This window comes from Wyeomyia smithii, chromosome 3 (assembly GCF_029784165.1).
Source record: "Wyeomyia smithii strain HCP4-BCI-WySm-NY-G18 chromosome 3, ASM2978416v1, whole genome shotgun sequence".
Classification (NCBI taxonomy): Eukaryota; Metazoa; Arthropoda; class Insecta; order Diptera; family Culicidae; genus Wyeomyia; species Wyeomyia smithii.
The window spans coordinates 120,557,599-120,578,957 of NC_073696.1; the positions used below are offsets into that span (position 1 = coordinate 120,557,599).

At 37.6% G+C, this 21,359-nt stretch overlaps 1 protein-coding gene across 1 annotated transcript; it reads left to right on the forward strand.

Annotated features, from left to right (window-relative positions):
- The first annotated feature begins 4,414 nt into the window (after positions 1–4,414).
- LOC129732060 (D-3-phosphoglycerate dehydrogenase) lies at positions 4,415–7,771 on the forward strand. The gene is made up of 6 exons (XM_055692541.1): positions 4,415–4,687; positions 4,746–4,796; positions 5,429–5,583; positions 6,566–6,918; positions 7,093–7,311; positions 7,435–7,771. The coding sequence occupies exons 1-6, from the start codon at positions 4,604–4,606 to the stop codon at positions 7,569–7,571; spliced, it is 999 nt and encodes a 332-aa protein (XP_055548516.1). The 5' UTR covers positions 4,415–4,603; the 3' UTR covers positions 7,572–7,771.
- Positions 7,772–21,359: the final 13,588 nt, after the last annotated feature.

Consider the following 21,359-nt stretch of genomic DNA (forward strand, 5'->3'; position numbering starts at 1 on the left):
TTGATATGCACACTTTCATTTAATCACCGAATTCGTTTTTTTTTCACCGACTTTTCAACAGCTGAGCGCTCGGTAAAACGTTCGGTAATTTAAACCACTACCGACCGATCAGTAATCAAATTGTTGTTGCTTTCTGTCATTATTACCGACCTAATATGTAAAAACGGTGAATGCAACTAGTTGCCAAAACCACCGATCAAATCTGTAAGTTGTGTGAGACAGCACCAAAAGATCTGTGATGTTTGTTTTTTGTTCATTTTTAATTAATTAAGAAAACCAGAAATATTACGTAAATTTATATTAATATTTTTATTCAAATGTTATTAAAAATTTTAACTATTGAAAACCAAAAAAAAATCAAAAATCGTCGTTCGTCGCACCGAATTTGCATGAGTGAAAATCAAACGTTTTTTACTGCTGTGGACTGTGCATGAACTTCTTGCCAGTTGTGCTCATAATTTCAAAGCCGAGGATCTTCCGGATGTGTCCATTAACATGGTGGTGTAAACTATTTACGTAGCATGCAACAGATGCACGGAAGTAGAAGCAAAAATTGTGATGGTTTGATGCCTAAAATATTCACAAATTTTATCATCATATACTTACGAAAAATATGCGATCATCTTCTTGCTGAAGTTGTTGGAAAACGTCCTCAATTTTTTTTTCTTATGCAGGAACTTCAATGTTCAAACGAACCGAGAATGTGACTTGACAACCAGAAGGAGAACAACGAATAGAGAAAATTTGACAGCGCTATAGTTGGTCCGGTAGTTGTTACCAATATTCGGTAAAAGCTTAATTTACCGAATAGTTCAGTAGAAAGTATAGCAGTATTCAGTAAAATTATTTGTTGAATACAGAAAATATGTAAAGTTATATCAATTTTACAAACTACTCTGTATTTTCTCAAACCTACCGATCGAAATAATAATTACCCAACTTTTATTATCTGATTGAGTGTGCACTGTCTGGAACGTTGTGTATGTATGTATGTATGTATGTATGTATGTATGTATGTATGTATGTATGTATGTATGTATGTATGTATGTATGTATGTATGTATGTATGTATGTATGTATGTATGTATGTATGTATGTATGTATGTATGTATGTATGTATGTATGTATGTATGTATGAATGTATGTATGTATGTATGTATGTATGTATGTATGTATGTATGTATGTATGTATGTATGTATGTATGTATGTATGTATGTATGTATGTATGTATGTATGTATGTATGTATGTATGTATGTATGTATGTATGTATGTATGTATGTATGTATGTATGTATGTATGTATGTATGTATGTATGTATGTATGTATGTATGTATGTATGTATGTATGTATTTATGTATGTATGTATGTATGAATGTATGTATGTATGTATGTATGTATGTATGTATGTAAGTATGTATGTATGTAAGTATGTATGTATGTATGTATGTATGTATGTATGTATGTATGTATGTATGTATGTATGTATGTATGTATTCATGTATGTATGTATGTATGTATGTATGTATGTATGTATGTATGTATGTATGTATGTATGTATGTATGTATGTATGTATGTATGTATGTATGTATGTATGTATGTATGTATGTATGTATGTATGTATGTATGTATGTATGTATCTATGTATGTAAGTATGTATGTATTTATGTATGTATGTATGTATGTATGTATGTATGTATGTATGTATGTATGTATGTATGTATGTATGTATTCATGTATGTATGTATGTATGTATGTACGTATGTATGTATGTATGTATGTATGTATGTATGTATGTATGTATGTATGTATGTATGTATGTATGTATGTATGTATGTATGTATGTATGTATGTATGTATGTATGTATGTATGTATGTATGTATGTATGTATGTATGTATGTATGTATGTATGCATGTATGTATGTATGTATGTAGGTATGTATGTATGCATGTATGTATGTATGTATGTATGTATGTATGTATGTATGTATGTATGTATGTATGTATGTATGTATGTATATATGTGTGTATGTATGTATGTATGAATCTATGTATGTATGTATGTATGTATGTATGTATGTATGTATGTATGTATGTATGTATGTATGTATGTGTGTGTATGTATGTATGTATGTATGTATGTATGTATGTATGTATGTATGTATGTATGTATGTATGTATGTATGTATGTATGTATGTATGTATGTATGTATGTATGTATGTATGTATACTCTCGAATGCCTGAATCGATTTCAACCAAACATGGCATACGCGTTCTTTGTACAAAGGAAATGTTCATAGAAATATTGGGAAGAGAAAGAAGCAACCCCCAAAGGAGGGGGGGGTGTTAATTGATAAGAAAATCAAGTTTGTTCATGTATTATGAAAAACTCAGTGATCTCAGTGATCAATCCTCCTAAAAGTGAGATAGAATATTAACTTTTTCATTAGATAAAGATTGACGCTTGGTGTCTCAGGCAAAGTATTAGGTGATCTCAAAACAAGAAACTTTACAGAAACATAATGTTTCTATCTCTTACATATTGCAAGCAACATAAAGTTTTCTATGAGAAGGCATTGAAACCCGTTATTTACATTTCGTTATTCAGATATATCGATTTATAAAAAAACAACTGCAGCTTTTTCATATGTTTGTACAAATAAATTTTCCAAAAAAAAAAATCACTGATTTTACGTATTTAGTTATTGATTCAACATCTTCAATAAAAAAAAATTAAAAATTTCCCGATTTTATCACTTTCCATATTTTATCACGCCAAAAATCATCAGGGTGTGATATAGTCGGGTGATCACTGTATTAAGTTTATAGATCGGAGCTGACTCCCCAAACCCGAAAATAGGTGTCCGAACGTTTGGGGCGGTGAGGGTTGTTTTTCTGCATTGGAAGTGATTCAAAACTTAAGAAAAATGTGTAAATAGTCCCCATTTCTCCAAATTGTTAATTAATGCATGAAGACTGATGTTCAACCATAAAGATGATATTGATAATGTTAGCTTTTGATGGAGAAGCGAAAAATGTGTTTTATAAATAAGTTTGTAACTAAAACAGAAATAAATATTTGAAATGAAAGGCAGGTTAAAAATATAAAAATATAAAAAATTATAGAAAAAGCAAGAATTTTACACGAGCAAGGCCGGGTACATTCAGCTAGTACTCAAAATTATTATTTTCCGATCTAATATTTTGTTGAAGGTCTTGATGAAAATTTTAAATGTTCAACCCTCTGAGGTTTTTTTTACGTTTTATTCAAAGCTCTGATATTTTTTCAATGTTTCGATTCTTTTCTCCCAATAAATTACCCTTGCTTTTGTGCATTTTACTTTAGTTTCGGTAAAAAAATGTAATTTGGAATAACAGCGCACAAACAACCAGAAAGTTCCAACATTTCATCCATAAAATTGAAAACGATTATCACAGTTTTTAGCGCTGTTGTTTTACTTTTAATTTTTTTTTCTGTTTTAGTAAACATTAAACAGTAAGCACTTCGAGTATTTGCGCTTTTCTACCAGATTAGCTTGTGCCTATAATATAAATAGCTACATAGTCTTTTTTCAAACCTTTCATTAGCAGAGCTTTTTCTTTTCGCACATTTGGGAGGTTTCAACCATAATCAACCTCCCCCTCACCATCCGTATACATACAGTACTGTAGCATTATGATGATAGCTGCAAACATGTGATGTGACATGTGAATAGATAAAAAATTTAATGTGCGATTATACTAGTTCTGCTTAGAGGTGGATCTTCATAAAGAATTATCAAAATAATTGGAGCATATGAACTGGTTTCTGTCCTGGAACTTGCTACCGATAATTTTCGTATTATGGTGGTAGCATTCATTTATGGTAGGACAGATACTTTACAAAAATTAAAAGGCAGAAATTTGTTCGCCCTATCGGTTTTCAAGTGGTCGTTTGAGGATTATCTGCCAAACCGATAACAACAACAGGCTTTTTTTTTCTTTAGCAAACGGTCAACACGCTGCAGTGATTCAGAAAATGAATCTTTGAGACAATTCACTGATAATCTGAAACTCTGAAGAGCCGGTTAGAAACTGCCGATTAAGTGGCAGCCTTGGTGATAACATACGAGACGTACAGAAAGTGATAGTGAAAACAAGTTGTAAACAGGAAAACTTCGGTTGGTAAGGGAAGATGTCCCGGGCGGGAAAAGACGTCCGTTGGTAGTTGCCTTCGTCATATCAGTGAACGAGTGTTGGTTGATGTGTTGTTGACGTGATCGAGACTCGAACTTGTAATTCTATCTTTTCACCGAGCTTTTTTTTACATTCTTTGCATATGATGATAGTGCAAGTGCACATCGCTGTTTTCTAGTATTGGTACTTATGGGACCGGTTCCTAGGGTTCTGTTTGTTACTCTTTATGCAGTACGAATAGCTGACAAGGCTTCTCTGCTAGTGGAAGCGTCGCTAGTTACAGTCTGGAAGTGCATCGGAGCAGTTACTCGACAAGTTCAACGGCAATTGATTTCAATTGAAGTGACTTTGCATTGCAATTCTGTTTAATTCAAAAAGGCCGAGCGCAGTGCGTAGTGATTGCTGACTTGCTTTTGTAAAATAAAATGCCGGTTCAAATTAAAAACGTGCTTGTGTGCGATGCTGTTGATAATGCGTGCGTGAAGTTGCTCCAGGATCATGGAATTAATGTTAGTTAATGCGTGGATGTGCTTATATGGTTTCTAAAACAGGATTCATTATTTTCAGGTTGACTACAAATTGAAACTAAGCAAAGATCAACTAGTAAAAGAAGTTAAGGTGAGAAAAGTTGAATAAAGAATACGAACGTCACAAAATCCCTAGAAAAAACGGGTAAACTTTTATTGTGTCTTCATATATGTGTCAATATATTTTGTTACAAAGCGAGTGAGGAAAATTTAACAAAATTCAAGTTGTTGTATGTAGAAAGCCAAAAAAAAAAAAGAATTCGATTGGAATAAGTTCTTAATAAAATATAAAAACTTCGGAAATAAATACGGCACATACTAGCGGATAATTTTTATTTTGCTGGATTCATTCTTTTTCAAATGGTATAATTAAAAAGAAGAGCCGCATGCAATCCTAATATTCGCACGTTTTCGATTGTTTCTAAGACTACAATTACCACAGGAAAAACATCCTATCCATCAAACACAGATTACCAAAATATATTAACCGCAATAATTGTCAACCAACATGTGTCAACAGCATTGGTGGAATGGTGAATATTTTTGTCACTGTGACAAATCGACGATTTTTGTCCTTTTCATCGGAAACAGATGCTTGTTTGTCTAGTATCGAGTGCTGGCGAAATGACATAGATTGTATTCCTTTCCTTCATCAAAGTAAATTGATGATCTCCTCGTCATCGCGCAGTGGTATATATATTTAATGCCTTTTCATGTCCCTAGGGCTATGACGCACTCATCGTACGGTCCGACACCAAAATAACGGCTGAAATACTGGAGGCTGGTGCTGGTCGACTGAAGGCCGTAGGCCGAGCAGGTGCAGGAGTCGATAACATTGACATCGAAGCTGCCACTAGAAATAATGTTCTGGTTCTTAAGTAAGTATATTTTCGCACCAGAAAGGGGACGGCAATAAAAATCTAGCTCGACTGGAAATGGTAATCATTCCAATAGCAGTCTTTTTCAGTACTTTAAAATTGGGTATAAACTCAAATAATTTCAAATTTATTATAATTACTGTGAAATGGGGTGAAACGAAACCGTGTCCGATATATATTGCAGTGTAAAAAATACTGTAATGTCTAGGACGAACATGAAAGCTAAAAAGCATGGGTTTACCCTCTTTTATTAAATGCAACTACCATTTCGATACAATAACCAATTCATTTTTGTATTAAAAAAATCTTGCATGTTTCTAGTCACCCTGCAAGATTTACGATTGAGCTTTGACATTAGACTTTGATGTTTAGCTTTTGATTGTTGACTTTAGTCTTTTCATTTATGTATTGGCCTTTGACTTTTAGCTCTTGATTGTTGTTCTTTTTTAATCTATGTACTTTCTTCTTTTATTTTCTTTCACAAGGTTTGTAAGCTAATATAAAAGTTGAATTATTATTTTTTTGCACTCCTAGTAATGTCTATTTCTTTCGGATAAAACCGTTAAATCTTTTCACCATCTTAATGACGAAACAAACTTTTGACTTAAGATTGCATGATTTTATACAGCTAGGCTTATCACCTCCATTGTTTGTTGACTGGTATACAGTTCTTATTTTACTCATCCAGCACTAGATTCAAGGTGCTCTGCCATGATCAATTTATGTTCTGTTATCAAATATAGTCTTCGCAGCAAACAGTCAGTCAAATTCTACTTACAATGAAGGTCTCTTTCAAGTCAGGTTTCGAACATACGATGGCTTGCTTGTAGGCCAACTGGAAGACATTGATGAACACTAATTTACATCAGTTTTCTCATGATATGCTAAAAATAAATCACAAATAATAGCAATGCCAAAACTAGCTTTATGTATGTATCCAGTAGGGAAATAACCACATATGTTTTGTTTGTTTTTCCGACAGCACTCCCGGTGGAAACTCAATCTCGGCGTGCGAGTTGACATGCTTCCTGATTGGAGCGTTGGCACGTCCAATCTGCCCGGCGGCTGGTAGCATGAAGGCGGGTCGTTGGGACCGTAAGCTCTACGCTGGCAGCGAACTTTATGGTAAAACGTTGGCAATCCTGGGCCTTGGACGCATTGGACGTGAGGTCGGCATAAGAATGAAGGTATTCGGAATGCGTGTCATTGGATTTGATCCGATCACTACGGCGGAAGAAGCCAGGGCCGCCGGTATCGAAAAGATGGAGCTGGAGCAGATTTGGCCACTAGCCGATTACATTACTGTACATACTCCTCTGATTCCAGCGACGAGAAGTAAGTTCTGTCACAAGGAGTAGAATAGTTATTCTTAAATCTTTTGTGACAGTTATGGAAAACATTTTGTGTCTATTTCATTCTTATGAATTTTTTTAAGCAGCGATGTTCAGCCACCAGAACAGAGCCGCCCCTTCTCGCTAGATATATTACTAGATATCATCTCATTTTCAGATCTTATTTCATCGAACACGTTAGCCAAATGCCGCAGCGGTGTCCGGGTAGTGAATGTGGCACGTGGCGGAATTGTGGATGAAGGCGCACTATTCGATGCACTGGAGAGCGGGCAATGCGGTGGAGCGGCAATTGACGTGTATCCCGAAGAGCCACCGAAATCAGACACCACTAAAAAGCTCATCAATCATGCGAAGGTCGTCGCTACGCCACATCTGGGTGCGTAAAAGTGTGAAGCTATAATTTGCCAACTTTTGTCCCTGCCGGAATCAGTTCGGGTGGGGAAGTGAGTTTTTATTATATTGACGTTTGCTTTTTTTCCTTTCGACGGAAAACAAACAGGCGCAAGTACGTCAGAGGCTCAGGTGCGTGTCGCAGTTGAGGTGGCAGAGCAGTTTATCGCATTGACGGGAACGTCGAAGCAGTACACGGAGTATGCTGGTGTCGTCAACGGGGAAACTTTGAAGAATGTGCTTTAAATTGAATCCAAACTGGTAATTGGGTTAACTTTAACAGAAGCAACGATCGAATAATCTAATCTATGATCTACGTAATCCACTTGGAAGCAAATCAATAAAAATATTATGGTTATTTTTAAAAGATGAATTACGCAATTGATATTTTGATAATGACTGAATCATGGTGAAATTAATCAAAATAAAATTTAAAATAGAGCTTATTTGTGGTAGATATTTCGGAAATTTATTTTCAAAAGCATGTTGAAGAAGGATTAAAGGTAAGATGAACTCTGATATATATAAAAATCGCATTCGTATAATAGGCACTTCAATAGGGTATTCAAGTTCCATTCAAATGTACAAATAAATGCCTAGCGTACGGGTAAGCGGGGGTAAGACCCCCGCTCCCTTAAGCAATTCTGTTTATAGAAAAAAAATATGCGGTTGCAATTTCATTTTTTCTTTGGAAAGAGGCTCTCAATACCCGTATCTAAAAAATAAGAACTAAAATATTTTTGTTTATCTTCCAGCTTTTTTTTAATTTAAAAATGCATTGAAAACTTGCAGTTTTTTTCTCATGCGGGGTAAGCCCGCCCACGAGCGGGGTAAGATCGCCTACCATCTGTTGAGGGATAACAAATATTTTTAAGGGCCAAAACGGTTGATTTTTTCGGTATAGCGTCTTTGGCAAAGTTGTGGATAATATTTTCATCTTAAAAAACATATACACTGTGAAAATCTGAAGAAAATTTTTTTTTTCAATATTTTTTTTCATTTTTTAATTATCTAAGTTCAAAACAATGTTCAGGTAACTGTTAGTGGTTTTCATAATAAAAAGATTTTTTTTTGAATTGGGGTTTTTCAAGATATTCAATTTATAATATGCCTGCCTTTAAGCTTAAAATAAATTAAACATGTCTGTATGATTTTTTCGAAAACATAAAATATTTAGAGTAATAATAATAATTATTAATTATTTCAATCATATTTCAATATATATGATCCTGTTAACATTCCCTTTGTAGAGTCGAGGCATTTGGGTCTTGAAGTAAAACAACAAACAGTTGTGTACGTGGCGGTTTCACCCCATGCATAGTGGACGGCTTTCCCTCCAGTGGAAAAATTTGCACCAAAGAAAAAGTCAAAATTACAATATTTTTCACGGCTTTCGATATTTCCGAAAGAACACAGGTTCAGGCAAGCGATTAAACGTATATTCACAAACGAAACAATAGATTTTTAGACAGAAAAACCTTAAGTTCCGTGGCCGCAAAACAATAGCGCATTGACCGGTTGCCAGTTGAAAGGTTGTTTTTGATTATTTCTGTGACCGTTCGCGCACTATCAAAACAGAAAGGAGTGCAGAATGTTAGTTAATATTGTTAATATTAATATTAATATTGTATATTGTAACGTGTCTATTAAGGAAATTTTTCAATCATTATATTGAGTTTGGGAAAAAGAAATGTCGAATTTCTGTGTATTTTCGATGTTTTGTGTAACGTAAGAACCGACGATCACATTATGCGACGCGACGCGAGACCAGACAAACAACACTTATTGTTCTTACAACATAAAAAACGCATTAAAAATTACCTTTAGTCGACCGGTTTCGGGCTGCTATCGCCCATCTTCGGGACTTTGTCCAGACTAGTTGTTTTTTTTTTCTCTCCGTACGCTGTGGGCGTTCGAAGAGAGAAGAGATTTACTGCACTCTCAGTTTCGTCAGTCCCACAGCGTACGGAGAGAAAAAAAAACAACTAGTCTGGACAAAGTCCCGAAGATGGGCGGTAGCAGCCCGAAACCGGTCGACTAAAGGTAATTTTTATTGCGTTTTTTATGTTGTAAGAACAATAAGTGTTGTTTGTCTGGTCTCGCGTCGCGTCGCGTAATGTGGTCGAATTTCTGATCGGAATTTGACACTTTATTTAACATACTTCTAAGTATCCGATGCAAGTCAAATATGCGTCATTTTGTTCGCAAACTTGTTGCCATTTAGAAGGCAACTTTATTATTCCCCCTTTATAACCCCCCCCCCCCTCCTTATATGCAAAAAACTCAGACAGCCAGCTTTCGCAAGCCTCTTTTGAGGCCAACTTAGTATCACCAAGAGCGTTTTGCATGGACCGGAAGCGATGGTGATCACTCGGTGCCAGGTCCGGACTATACGGTGGGTGCGATAAGACATCCCATCCGAGCTCCCGTAGATTCTGGCGGGTCATCAAAGATGTGTAAGACCAAGCGTTGTCCTGGTGGAAAACAACACCATTCCTATTGACCAATTCTGGCCGCTTATGGTCAATCGCCTGCTTCAAAAGGTCGAGCTGCTCACAATGGAGAACTGAGTTGAGGGTCTGTCCATAGTTGAGCAGCTCATAGTGGATGATTGCATTCCAATCCCACCAAACATACAGCAAAACCTTCCTGGCCGTCAATCCGGGCTTGGCGATGGTTTGGGCCGATTCACCGCACTTCGACCACGAATTTTTTCGCTTGAGGTTGTCGTACGTCACCATCCGCTTCAAAAATGGGTCGAGTTCGTTCCGTTTCAGCAGTGCATCGCAGGCGTTGATTCGGTCTAAGAGGTTTTTTGCGTCAACTCGTGCGGCACTCAAACATCCAGCTTTTTTTGGAATCCAATCTTCTGCAAATAGTTCCAAACATCCAGCTTTTTTTGGAATCCAATCTTCTGCAAATAGTTCCAAACAGTGGTATGGTCTATACCCAGTTCCTGGCCAATCGAGCGAATGCTCACCTGCCGGTCTACTTGGATGATTTCCACGATTTTATCGGTTACTACGACGGTTGACCTACCAGTACAGGGTGTATCTTCGACAGCCACTACACCAGAACGAAATCGATCAAACCAACGCTGTGCTATGCGAATCGTTACAGTATCGGGCCCATGAATTTCACAAATTTTTTGGCCGCCTTCGTTATATTTTTACCTCTCAGGTAGTAAAAACGTAAAACATGACGAATTTCTTGCTTGGTGAACTCCATCTTTGGCGCGCTATAACTCGAGACTAAAACGTACGATCGCAACCAACCCGGTGGCATCGGCCTTGTTTCCTGAAGCTGCCGTGAAAGACAGTGGCGCTAGTCTCATCTATGTTTTTGAAGGTTTGTTCACACAGCATGGTAAGCATGACGAACGAAGCATTATATATGTTGTACAGAATTATGCGCTCGAATCAATTTATTCATGTAAATAAAAGCTTAGCTTAACTTTGTTAATGTTTAAAGGTAGCGTTGATATACTATCTCATTTACATATACGTTGAGATGTTAATCTCTAAATCATCGCGCGATGTCAGCCGCCTGCAAGAAACACCACCGTTCGAAATCGGCAAGAATAAACGTTGTGTACATTCTATAATGATGCAACGCATTCCTTTTTTGTTTCATCAAGCAAAGCACTCGACGTTATGTGCAATAAATACATCACCCGGAAACAACACATAAACACACTGCAGGTGAACACCGACACTGTATGCACGTATGAACACTGCTTTTTCCCGTGTTTCGATGAATCAGCTGTAAAATTGCATGTGAAATTGATCCAGTGATCCAGCTAATGCTGGCTTCACTTATGTTGTACGTAATCGTCAGTGATGCCACCGGGTTGATCGCAACACTGTCAAAACGTCACTTGTAGCACAGATTTTCGTCTCTAAATAGCCGTTTAGTATGACCCGACGCGATAAGTATAACACAAGTAAGTGTTGTCATCTATTGACAAAATACGACATTTCTTTTTCTTCAACCCATTATAACTTGGGTGTAAAACTACGGTGGGCAGTCTTACCCTGTTTATCCTTACACGCAAATGTTAAATGGCGTAAAATCATATTGATGTTGTGCAAAATTGGAATAGTAGGCGTAGGAATCTTGGGTCAAAAACGATTTTTAGGCTTGCAATTGTTCTATGTACTAATAGTTCTCTGGTACTTATTACGGGAGTCACTTCACGGTGAAATATATTTCCTTCTTACGCTCATTACTCTTTTTGAGACCTATTCCCGATTTCACCTAAAGTGAGGTAACAAAAATAAGCTCCGTGAAGTGAGATTGACAGTGCAGTGAAAATGAGAATAGGACATGTCAAATAAGTTTCTCTGCTCAAAAATTTCTAAGTCGCAGAAAATCTATTTTTCCGATTTTTTTAGATAACACCAGGTCTCGACTTTTAATGCCTTTCTAAGACATTTGGTATTCGAGCCATTTTTTCCTCAACCGTCATATCATCTTTGCCATTTTCTTTTTACAATAAGCTTTCATAAGAAATTAGAAAATTGATCTGTTTCTGATTTATTTTGTTACTGAAACATAAATTCAATATAATTTATCATAAGATCACAAATCAGTAGATTTTCAAGACTTATCTCATTTTCATGGAATCATTTCACCGTTCAAAATAGCCGTGAAATAATTCCACGCAGAACATCACTTCGGTCATATGACACACATAGCAACCCAAATTTCACTTTGCGGCGTTTAAATTTCACTATAAACCATTCCATGACAGTCTTGCACAGCTTTGCTGAAGACTCCATATTAATTCAACAAGGCATTAAAATATAAATTTCATTATTAGATACGACCGCAAGCTTAACGTAGAATTACGACAGTCTGTTTTATGTTAATGTATGTTAGGTTATGGAATACACTCGATTGAAGTTACTCTTAAGCGGTAACTTTCAGCTCTTGTTTATTTAAATGATTGGTAACCCTGGAGAGGAGTGTTGTTGATTTGGCTGGAGATCATTCGAAAATAATGTTGAAGGTTGTTGGACCACAGTTGTCGGTGGATCACCTTTTCATTGTCCTGTACACTAACAGTTGGCAGCAAAGTCTCAAAATCTGCGACAAGGTTATAAATTTTCAAAATTGTCATAACCAGCATTATAAAATTACGTTTTCCTGCATTTTGCTTGATGCCTAACTCAATTTCTTAATAGATTACTGCAATAATGAGGTAAGATACGACCCGATAGATTTCGTCAATAGTTCGAACTTTTCTCATGCTTTATTATTGGACAGCGAGAGTCAACTGATTCTCGCACAAGTTAAGTATCCATCCTCGTTTTATGCCCCTGACAACGAATGCCAACATTCCGATTCGTGTTCTAGCATACTCAACTCAACACCCGCGCCGTCAGCTCCGCTGCCTACCAGTCCCAGGGCGATACGATCCCGCAACCCGGATTCGATGGTTCAGCTTTATTACCAGAATACTTGCGGCATGAATTCAAATATCGCAGACTATGTGCTCGTTTTTTCGGATGACTGTTACGATGTTATCGCATTTACTGAAACTTGGTTGGACGATCGTACCGAGTCAGGCTATTTGTTTGGAAACGAGTACGAAGGTTTCCGTTGTGATCGGAGCTCTTTCAACAGCCTGAAAAGGACCGGTGGAGGTGTACTCATTGCCGTTCGTCGTTCTGCGTTGTCTACTTTCCACCGGACCGCACCCGCGACAAGCAGCTGATCGATACTCATCTTCAGTCTGTTTCCTCGATTACTGCTAGAGCTAATCCGCGCTACGCAACGTAGATTGGATTGCTGTTTTGAATCACATCACATCACATATTTAGTGGGTCGGACTCTGAGTGTGAAAATTAACGACAAAATCTCGAAATCGTTCTCGGCTTTCTCCGCGATTGCGCAAGGCAGTCATCTTGGCCCACTAGTGTTCCTGATTTACTTCAACGACGTACACTATTCTTTAAAATGCCCCCGTCTTGCATTTGCCGACGATTTGAAGCTATTCAACAAAATCAAACAGGCTGCCGACGCCGCTTCTCTTCAGGAACTACTCAACATATTCGCTGCCTGGTGCGAGTTAAATCGTATGGTACTGAACCCGTCCAAATGCTCCGTTATTACATTTACGAGGAAGCACAGGCCATTACAAGTTGACTACATCCTCAACGGCTCTCCAGTACAGCGCGTCGATTTCATAAAGGATCTTGGAGTACTCCTGGACGAAAAACTCACCTTCAAACAACATATATCCTTCATAGTAGCGAAGGCTTCTAGACAACTAGGACTTATTTTCCGAATGACACGTGATTTCAAAAACATCCACTGCTTAGTCACGCTCTACTGTTCGCTTGTTCGGTCTTCATTGGAGTACTGTTCTACAGTCTGGGTACCTCAATATAACAATGCTATCTACCGAATCGAAAACATCCAGCGCCGGTTTGTACGTTATGCCCTTCGAATGCTTCCCTGGCAACAGCCCATGCGTAATACCAGGTATGAGGACCGATGTCAGCTGCTTCAAATCGATACTCTCCAACTACGTCAGGAAACAGCACGCGCTATGCTCGTCTCCGATATCCTGACGTCACGGGTCGACTGCCCTGCCATTTTGCGTCAAATCAACCTACATGCTCCAACTAGAACCCTGCGAAGGATGCCAGCTCTGCACTTGCCCTTTCGCCGAGCCAACTATAGCTCAAACAGTGCCATCACAGGTATCCAACGTGCTTTCAACAGAGTGTCGCTTGTCTTCGACTTCCATTTATCATATAGAGTTATACGTTCTAAATTTTTTCACTGTTCCGGAGATATTTGTATTAGTAGCCATTAGGACAATCTATTTTATGTCTGTTGGTAATAGTAAATAATAAATACGTTGAAAACTCACTAAGTTTTAAGCATTTTTAATAAGACAATTTCCGTGACGCTCTCGATGTTTAGAATTTCATTTTACACCTTTTCTGAGAATGCAGTCAAAAGACTAAATTCAACGTTAGTTGCGGTTGCAATCTCAGCATTGAGTAAAATAATCCCGATTTTTAGTACCGCTGAACGAGTGTGCACTTTACATGACAACTGCTTACCACTTTCGCACCATAGCGATATGGATTAAATTTATTTTATTTCGATTCAAATCGTGCGCTTTTTTGTTCGGAACAATATTGTCGCGTTAAACAGGTTAGATAGGCCGGAATTTTCCTCTCACTGTGAAAAAGTTTCACTATCGAAAAAGTTTGAATTATGATATTGTTTTACAAAATAGCTTCTAAGGCTCGAGTGAAATTTAATACACCAATTATTGACGATAAACTTCAACTTCTTATACGTTCGATGAACATATGGACACGTTAATACCAAAAATCTCGTGATCCTGCTTTTAAGATTACACTGGTCAACAAAATGAAAAAATTGGACTTCAAAAGCTCGAACTGGAAAAAATTAAAGATTATTGTTATCAACCATTCCTATGAATTTCGATGTCCCTAGCCATTACCAAAACGCATCAACTTACGTGAGAGTTCTTTTAGTAATTGTTAACCGGGCTCGTCGCTTCAACGTTATGTTTACGAGAAAACTCATTTGGATCTTTGAAAAAAAGGTAGCGGCTAGGAATACCAAAATTCACAGTAATGGTTTAATAGCTATAATCTTTTATTTTTCCGGTTGAACTTTTGGAGTGCACTTGTGTTGTCCAGTGTTTTTTTTTTTTTGAAGTAGAATACTTCTCTCAGGAAGTTCGGCTACATAGGGATGTGAAATGAAAATCTAAAACCGAAAAAAGTGAAAAATATGTCCAATTTCAAATGCTAATAAATCGGTTAGTATTCGATGGATTTCCTTCGTTCTTGCAGCAATAGATTGGAAAATCTTCTAAGATTCTTCTCGAAGTAAGATAATTGTAATTTTATTATTCACACTATTGTACTATTGAAAATAGTCAAGCCTTGTCAGAACGAAAAATTCGACCTCTGATTGGTCGTTATATGCTTGCTTCCCAAGCACGGTCGACAGGATCATATACCTTGCAATTGAAAACATGCTATTTGGCCTATTTAAGAGTCTGTTTCAGCCGGAGCCGCTCATAATAGTTCTAGACAGCGACAACAGCAGTCGTCCTTCCTTAGGAGCAGCACTAGCCCTGTGGTTGATCACCACGTCTCAGGAGCAGCGCGGTTTTTCTCAGCGTGTGTCGTCAGACAGACATTATTCCCCCCTTGTTGGGGCAGCATGAAGATTGCCATCAGGAAATCCAATTTTGGAAATCAAAATGCCTTTTTGAAGGCAAATAAACAAGTCATTGAAAGTTAATAATTTTTGTCAACGCAAGCAAGCATTCTGTCACAGAACGGAAGGTCTACTTCAGGTATATGATCGAACAGAAAGTGCACACAAAAAGGACTGAAAAATGACAATTGAATTTTCTGTGCTCTCGGGCAATATATATTTGTCGTATACGTTTATGCCGCTTTGCCAGTGGTATAATGTGGCATAATTTATTCGATGTTTTGAATTGACGGTTATTTCAACAGTTTAACCCGTTTAATACAATCTATTAGGTTCGATGCAAAAACGTTTTGGAAAAAAATCGCAATTATTCACATTTGTGGAGTTTGTCATATTAGAATAGTGTAACGAAGATATTGTAATCGACAAATGTTGATTTGAAACACGAACCACAATTAATGTTATTGAAAAATCGTGCGTTTTAAACCGTTAATGTTGCAATTCTTCCATTTACAATTGTACCATGTGTTATAGACGGTTATTTTTGAAAATTGTTAGAATATAAAATGCAGCTCGTTAGTTTTTTTTCAACTCAAGAAAGTACTTTGAGTTTTTAAAAATCATGGCACAGATGGATTTTTTAACGCAAATTTTCCGAATATTTATAATAAATGAATCACATCTTTATTCGGAAATGAAATTTAAAAACTAGTTTCATCCTCTTATTAGATTATATAAAATGTTTGCCGATGACTAGTTTCATCCTCTTATTAGATTATATAAAATGTTTTGCCGATTGACTCTAGTCCATTCTGGAGAATATAGATTTTCTACTCATTGATGCGACATGCGACATGCCATTTAAATAAAAATAAGTAGAATACGGTTAAGTAAATCCAGGTTAGTTTCTAGGGCAACGAATAATGCGATTGTAAGAGGTACCAGTTTCATTGTGCAGTCTTTTTTTTGAAATCTGTTAAAAATCTAATCGTGATTCGAATAAATGCGCTCGAGCAGGCAGAAGACTGTAAAAATCTGCACACATTTTGAGAAAGTCATAGGGAAAAAAATGTAGTTAACCATCCGCATAATCAATAACCATAAAACGTGCCTAACAACTAGTTCGGGATATAGTTTCGACTGTATGGGGTATCGTAAAACCATATGGATTATCATCCGTTTATGGTTATTGATTATGCGGGATGGAGATTGAAAAAAAAGCACATACCTGCGAATCAAAACAAATCAGCGTTTTGCTGACAAATCTGGTATCCCTGCTGACAACCGAAAGTGACAACCTTACAGAACACTAAAAAAGGATCTCAAGAGGTTCGTTTCAAGGGGTTTCGAAATGCGTCGTAACCTGAGATTACTCCGAAGTAATCAATGTCATTTTTTTCGAGTAATCAAAGGTAACCATCAACAATCAATGACAAATAAACTCAAGTACGAGAAGTCAAAATTTATTTTATTATTTATTCACTTTTCGGGTTTCTTGCATCATTTGAATGACGTTCAATTTTGACATAGAGCGTCTTTTTAGATGGACATAGAGCGCTTTTTAGATGGATTAGGGCCCAACTAACAAACCCCCGACTAAGGAGCAACCGGTGAGCGAATCACCATTGTATATCAATAGTGCCTTACCCCTAGCGTTCGTTCATATATGGAAACATTCCTATAATACATAACGCGCTCAGGGGAGAGGTTGAGGAAAGGTATCCAGCGAAGTGTTACACTGCCACCATGCAAATTTGCGTTACTTAGTTGATGGGGGTTTTGAAAATTGCCAAATTTCACGTTACGTAATATACGAATATTCATTACGAGGACTCTAAACGAGATGGTAATTAGAGACTTGAAACAAAAGATGCGACTCTCACTTCATGTAACTCGTGTTAATAATCTGATTATTTTCACAGGAGTAGATTACTGAAAAACAACAAAGGAACAGTTCTACAATTATCTATGCCGGTATCTGAGTCAGCTGTTTTGAAGGATGCTAGGGGCAAGACACTGCGTAACCCAATAGGTGATTAGTAATCCTAACAAAAAGAAACAACCGGTGTCATCTTGCAGCCTAGATAGCTCAACCCAACGAGTGAAAGTCCTTTACTAGTTGGGCTACGAATTTAGTGCAACGAGCAAAATTCGATTTTATTCATTGTTACTAAGTGTTTATCGTTGCATTTTCAGACACTCCTCTAGTTACATCAAAACTCTTTGAATTCATATTATCGTCGTTGTGATGTTGGTGTATAGAAACATAGTAAAACGGTATGTCAAAAGTACAATCGGCTATATTGCAAAAAAAAAATGCCAAAGACTAAAGATGTTTATTAAAACAACCGATGACCAAAATTCATCGCATCTTATAATATACTATTTCGATGCATTCAAATTATAAATCCGGTAAAGCTACATACCTTGCTACTGATATTCATTTATTTTAGAAGCAATTCACAACTCGTGCCTACTTGTTGATCAAACCGTTTCACCGTGTCCTATACGCTATGGTTGGGAAGTTAATGTGATAAAAAAATGATAGATATTAATATATATATCGACCAATATCGTGTAATATTACCGAAATATTTTTCATGAAATAAAGTTGTCAAGCCCCTAGAAATAATGTGTTTTCCTTCTTACAGATGCTTAGCAGGGTTAACCTGTAATGTTTTCGCCGACAGATTTATACCAGTGTGTTTGATTGATTTTGATAAAAGTAGTATAAATTCTGTTTATTTTCCGTGTAAAAAGCGTTCTTTCCACCCCTAGGGAGCGCTGGAAAATTCACTGAGCACTTAGCAGTTTTCGTATCACAGATGACCTTCCGTTCTGTGATTCTGTGATGCATCCAAACAATTTAAATTTGTCGCACCCGTCTAATTTACTGAATGTGAAATAGCTTCCACAGTGCATGTTGTCCGTGTATCTTAATTCCCCCAATGTTAGGGCAGCTCAAAGGTTGTACTTAGCAACCGGATTTGAACCGCAACATGCTTTTTTCAAGGCAAATAAAAAAATAATTGAAGGTTAATAATTTCCTGGCATCAACACAAGCAGACATTCTGTGCGGGATGCAATCAAATTCTGTTGTAGTTGTCTAATTTTCACTTTATTTAGTAAACCCCCCACTGTAGGGGCAGCGATCAGCATAACCGACATTGAATAAATAACTGCCCTGTTAGTACGCATTCACAAAAGCAGTTAGTTCGACTATGCAGAGCTAATATGAAGTCGATTCAATCAATCAGCATAAACAGAATTCCGTCGTCTCCCAGCTGCCAAGTTGCAACATGATGCAACACGCAACAGCGAGCAAACGAAATCGCTTTATGTTACAAACCGCAATAAGATACCTACGGGTTAAAACCGTTGCGTGTGTGAGAGCACCATCGGTGTTTATTCGCTGGATACACTATCTACTGTCTACTGAACGCAATAATCTGCTTACATGCGACATGGGGACGGGAACATTTTCTTCAACCAAGCTGCACAACACGACACAAAACATGTTATTTTGTTGCTTCAATGAGAGTGCTATCGGTCCGGTTCGACAAGAAATCATTTTTGTGCATCCGTGCTACGAAACTGAGGAAAAACTTTAGAAACTGAAAAAAGAGGTGGAGCTTATCAAATGATCGCTCTGAACCAGAATGAAGTCACACATATTTTTCAAGTTATATCATTCCACCACGTACGTAAAATAATTCATTCCTATTTTCATCCCTATATAAGAGCCTGTTTTAGTCGAAGCCGCTCATAGTAGTTCTGAACAGCGACGACAGCAGTCCTCCCTTAGCAGCAGCGGGAGCGAGCAGTGGGTACCATCGATAGCGGATAGCGGCCACAACTGTGGCATGGCTGCGAATAAGCGTAGCAGTTTCAGCGGATCTCACCATCGCTAGCAGCAGGGCCAGCAGATGCAGGTACAGCGGATACCAATGGCGGCCACAACTGTGGCATGGCTACGGATAGCGTTGCAGTTGCTCAGCAGTTGGGCCAGCGTATAGCGGCCACAACTGTGGCATGGCTATGCATAGCATAGCTGTTGCAGCGGGTATATCAGCTTCGATAGTAGCAGGGTCAGCTCATGCAACGACACTCCCTTCACTAAAATGCTGTTTCAGTGTGGTAGCGGGAAGCATCAGCAGCAGGCTTGCATGAAGTGAATACATCAGCCAGCAACTTTCTCTAAGGCCTCTGCCAGAGTAGACGCGAAAAGCGGCGCGAACCGATTCACTCGGCCGTAGGTTGATGTACAGCTCTACTGATGGCTGTACCTTAACCTACAGCTGAGCGAATCGGTTCGCGTCTATTATGGCAGAGGCCTAATGGGAAAGTTGTATCAGTTTGTTCAGAAGAATATTATTGTCGGTAATATTACAGAGATGCGATTGCGTAAATCCGATTTTGAATTGAACAATTGTTCTTTTGAGAACAAATAACTCACTTATTTGAAGAGTTAATAGCTTTTGGTACCAACAGCAGTATAGTGACAGCCTCAGCGGTAGATGCAGATGCAGCCGGTACTTCCCTGAGGCCGATGTAAAGGTAAATGGGAGCAGCACAGCGAAACAGTTCGGGTTATGCTTAGACGCGCGTCATTTTTCGTTGTTGATATTCCCCAGATGAAACGACGCGCTTTCGTATGATAGCGGTGGTATTAGCGGTAGATGCATTTGCCAACACTTCCTCCAGTAAAGCCGTTTTCAATGTGAAAACACCTTTCTCATTGTGTTCACCGTGCGCCTTAGTCCTCACTATCAAGGTAACACAGAGATGTAAGATAAACACTACATCCTATGATAAATTGAACAATTGTCCTTATAAGGACATCAAATGAATTAATGAAGATTTAATTTTGAATTAGAATACTTCTCTCAGGAAGTTCGGCTACATAGGGATGTAAAATGAAAATCTAAAACTGAAAAAAGTGAGAAAAATTTCAAATGCTAATAAATCGGTTAGTTTTCGATGGATTTCCTTCGTTTTTGCAGCAATCGATTAGAAAATCTTCTAAGATTCCTACCAAATGCATGAAATTGCAATTTTATCATTCGAACTATTGTACTATTGAAAACTCTTAAGCCTTGTCAAAATACAAAATTCGACCTCTGATTGGTCGTTATACCGCGCTTTCCCAAGCACGGTCGGCAGAGTTATGGACCTAGTAAATTGGGAATGCATCATTTGGCCTATATAAGAGCTTCATCAGATAATAAACAAACATTTCATCGGATATTAAATTGAACAACTGAAATTTGAAGAACACAAATGATTATTTGAAGAGTTAATATTTTCTCGTTTTGCGCTATAATCCAAAGTTAATTATCTTCATCTACATGCATACTCTGACTATTATTACGTGTTTGCGTCGCTTAGTGTTTGGCTACGGTCATGCAGAACGCAAATAACGGCGCGATGCGATTCGGCAAGACGAAATCTGTTGAATATATAGCTCTACTTCGCCCTAAAAAAAGCTGTACATTTCACCACGGTAAGGCGAAGCGCATCGCGCCGGCATTCGCGTTCTGCATAACCGTAGCCTTTGTTCCGTTCCCGTTTAACGATGTCGTATTAAATGTGCATATTACAATTCGGCAGCACTTCAACTTCTCATTTGCACAAAATTTAAAAATATCCAATGAACTTCATTCGAAATATCAGACAAAAAGAAATTACAATACTGCCAATGAACGGTCAACATTTATTTACTAGAAAAAATGACTGCCACGCAAGCAGCCAGGTTATCTTTCTTGTAAAAGTATTCTACTTCAACCTTGCGGTCGTGGCTTTGCATACAACCTT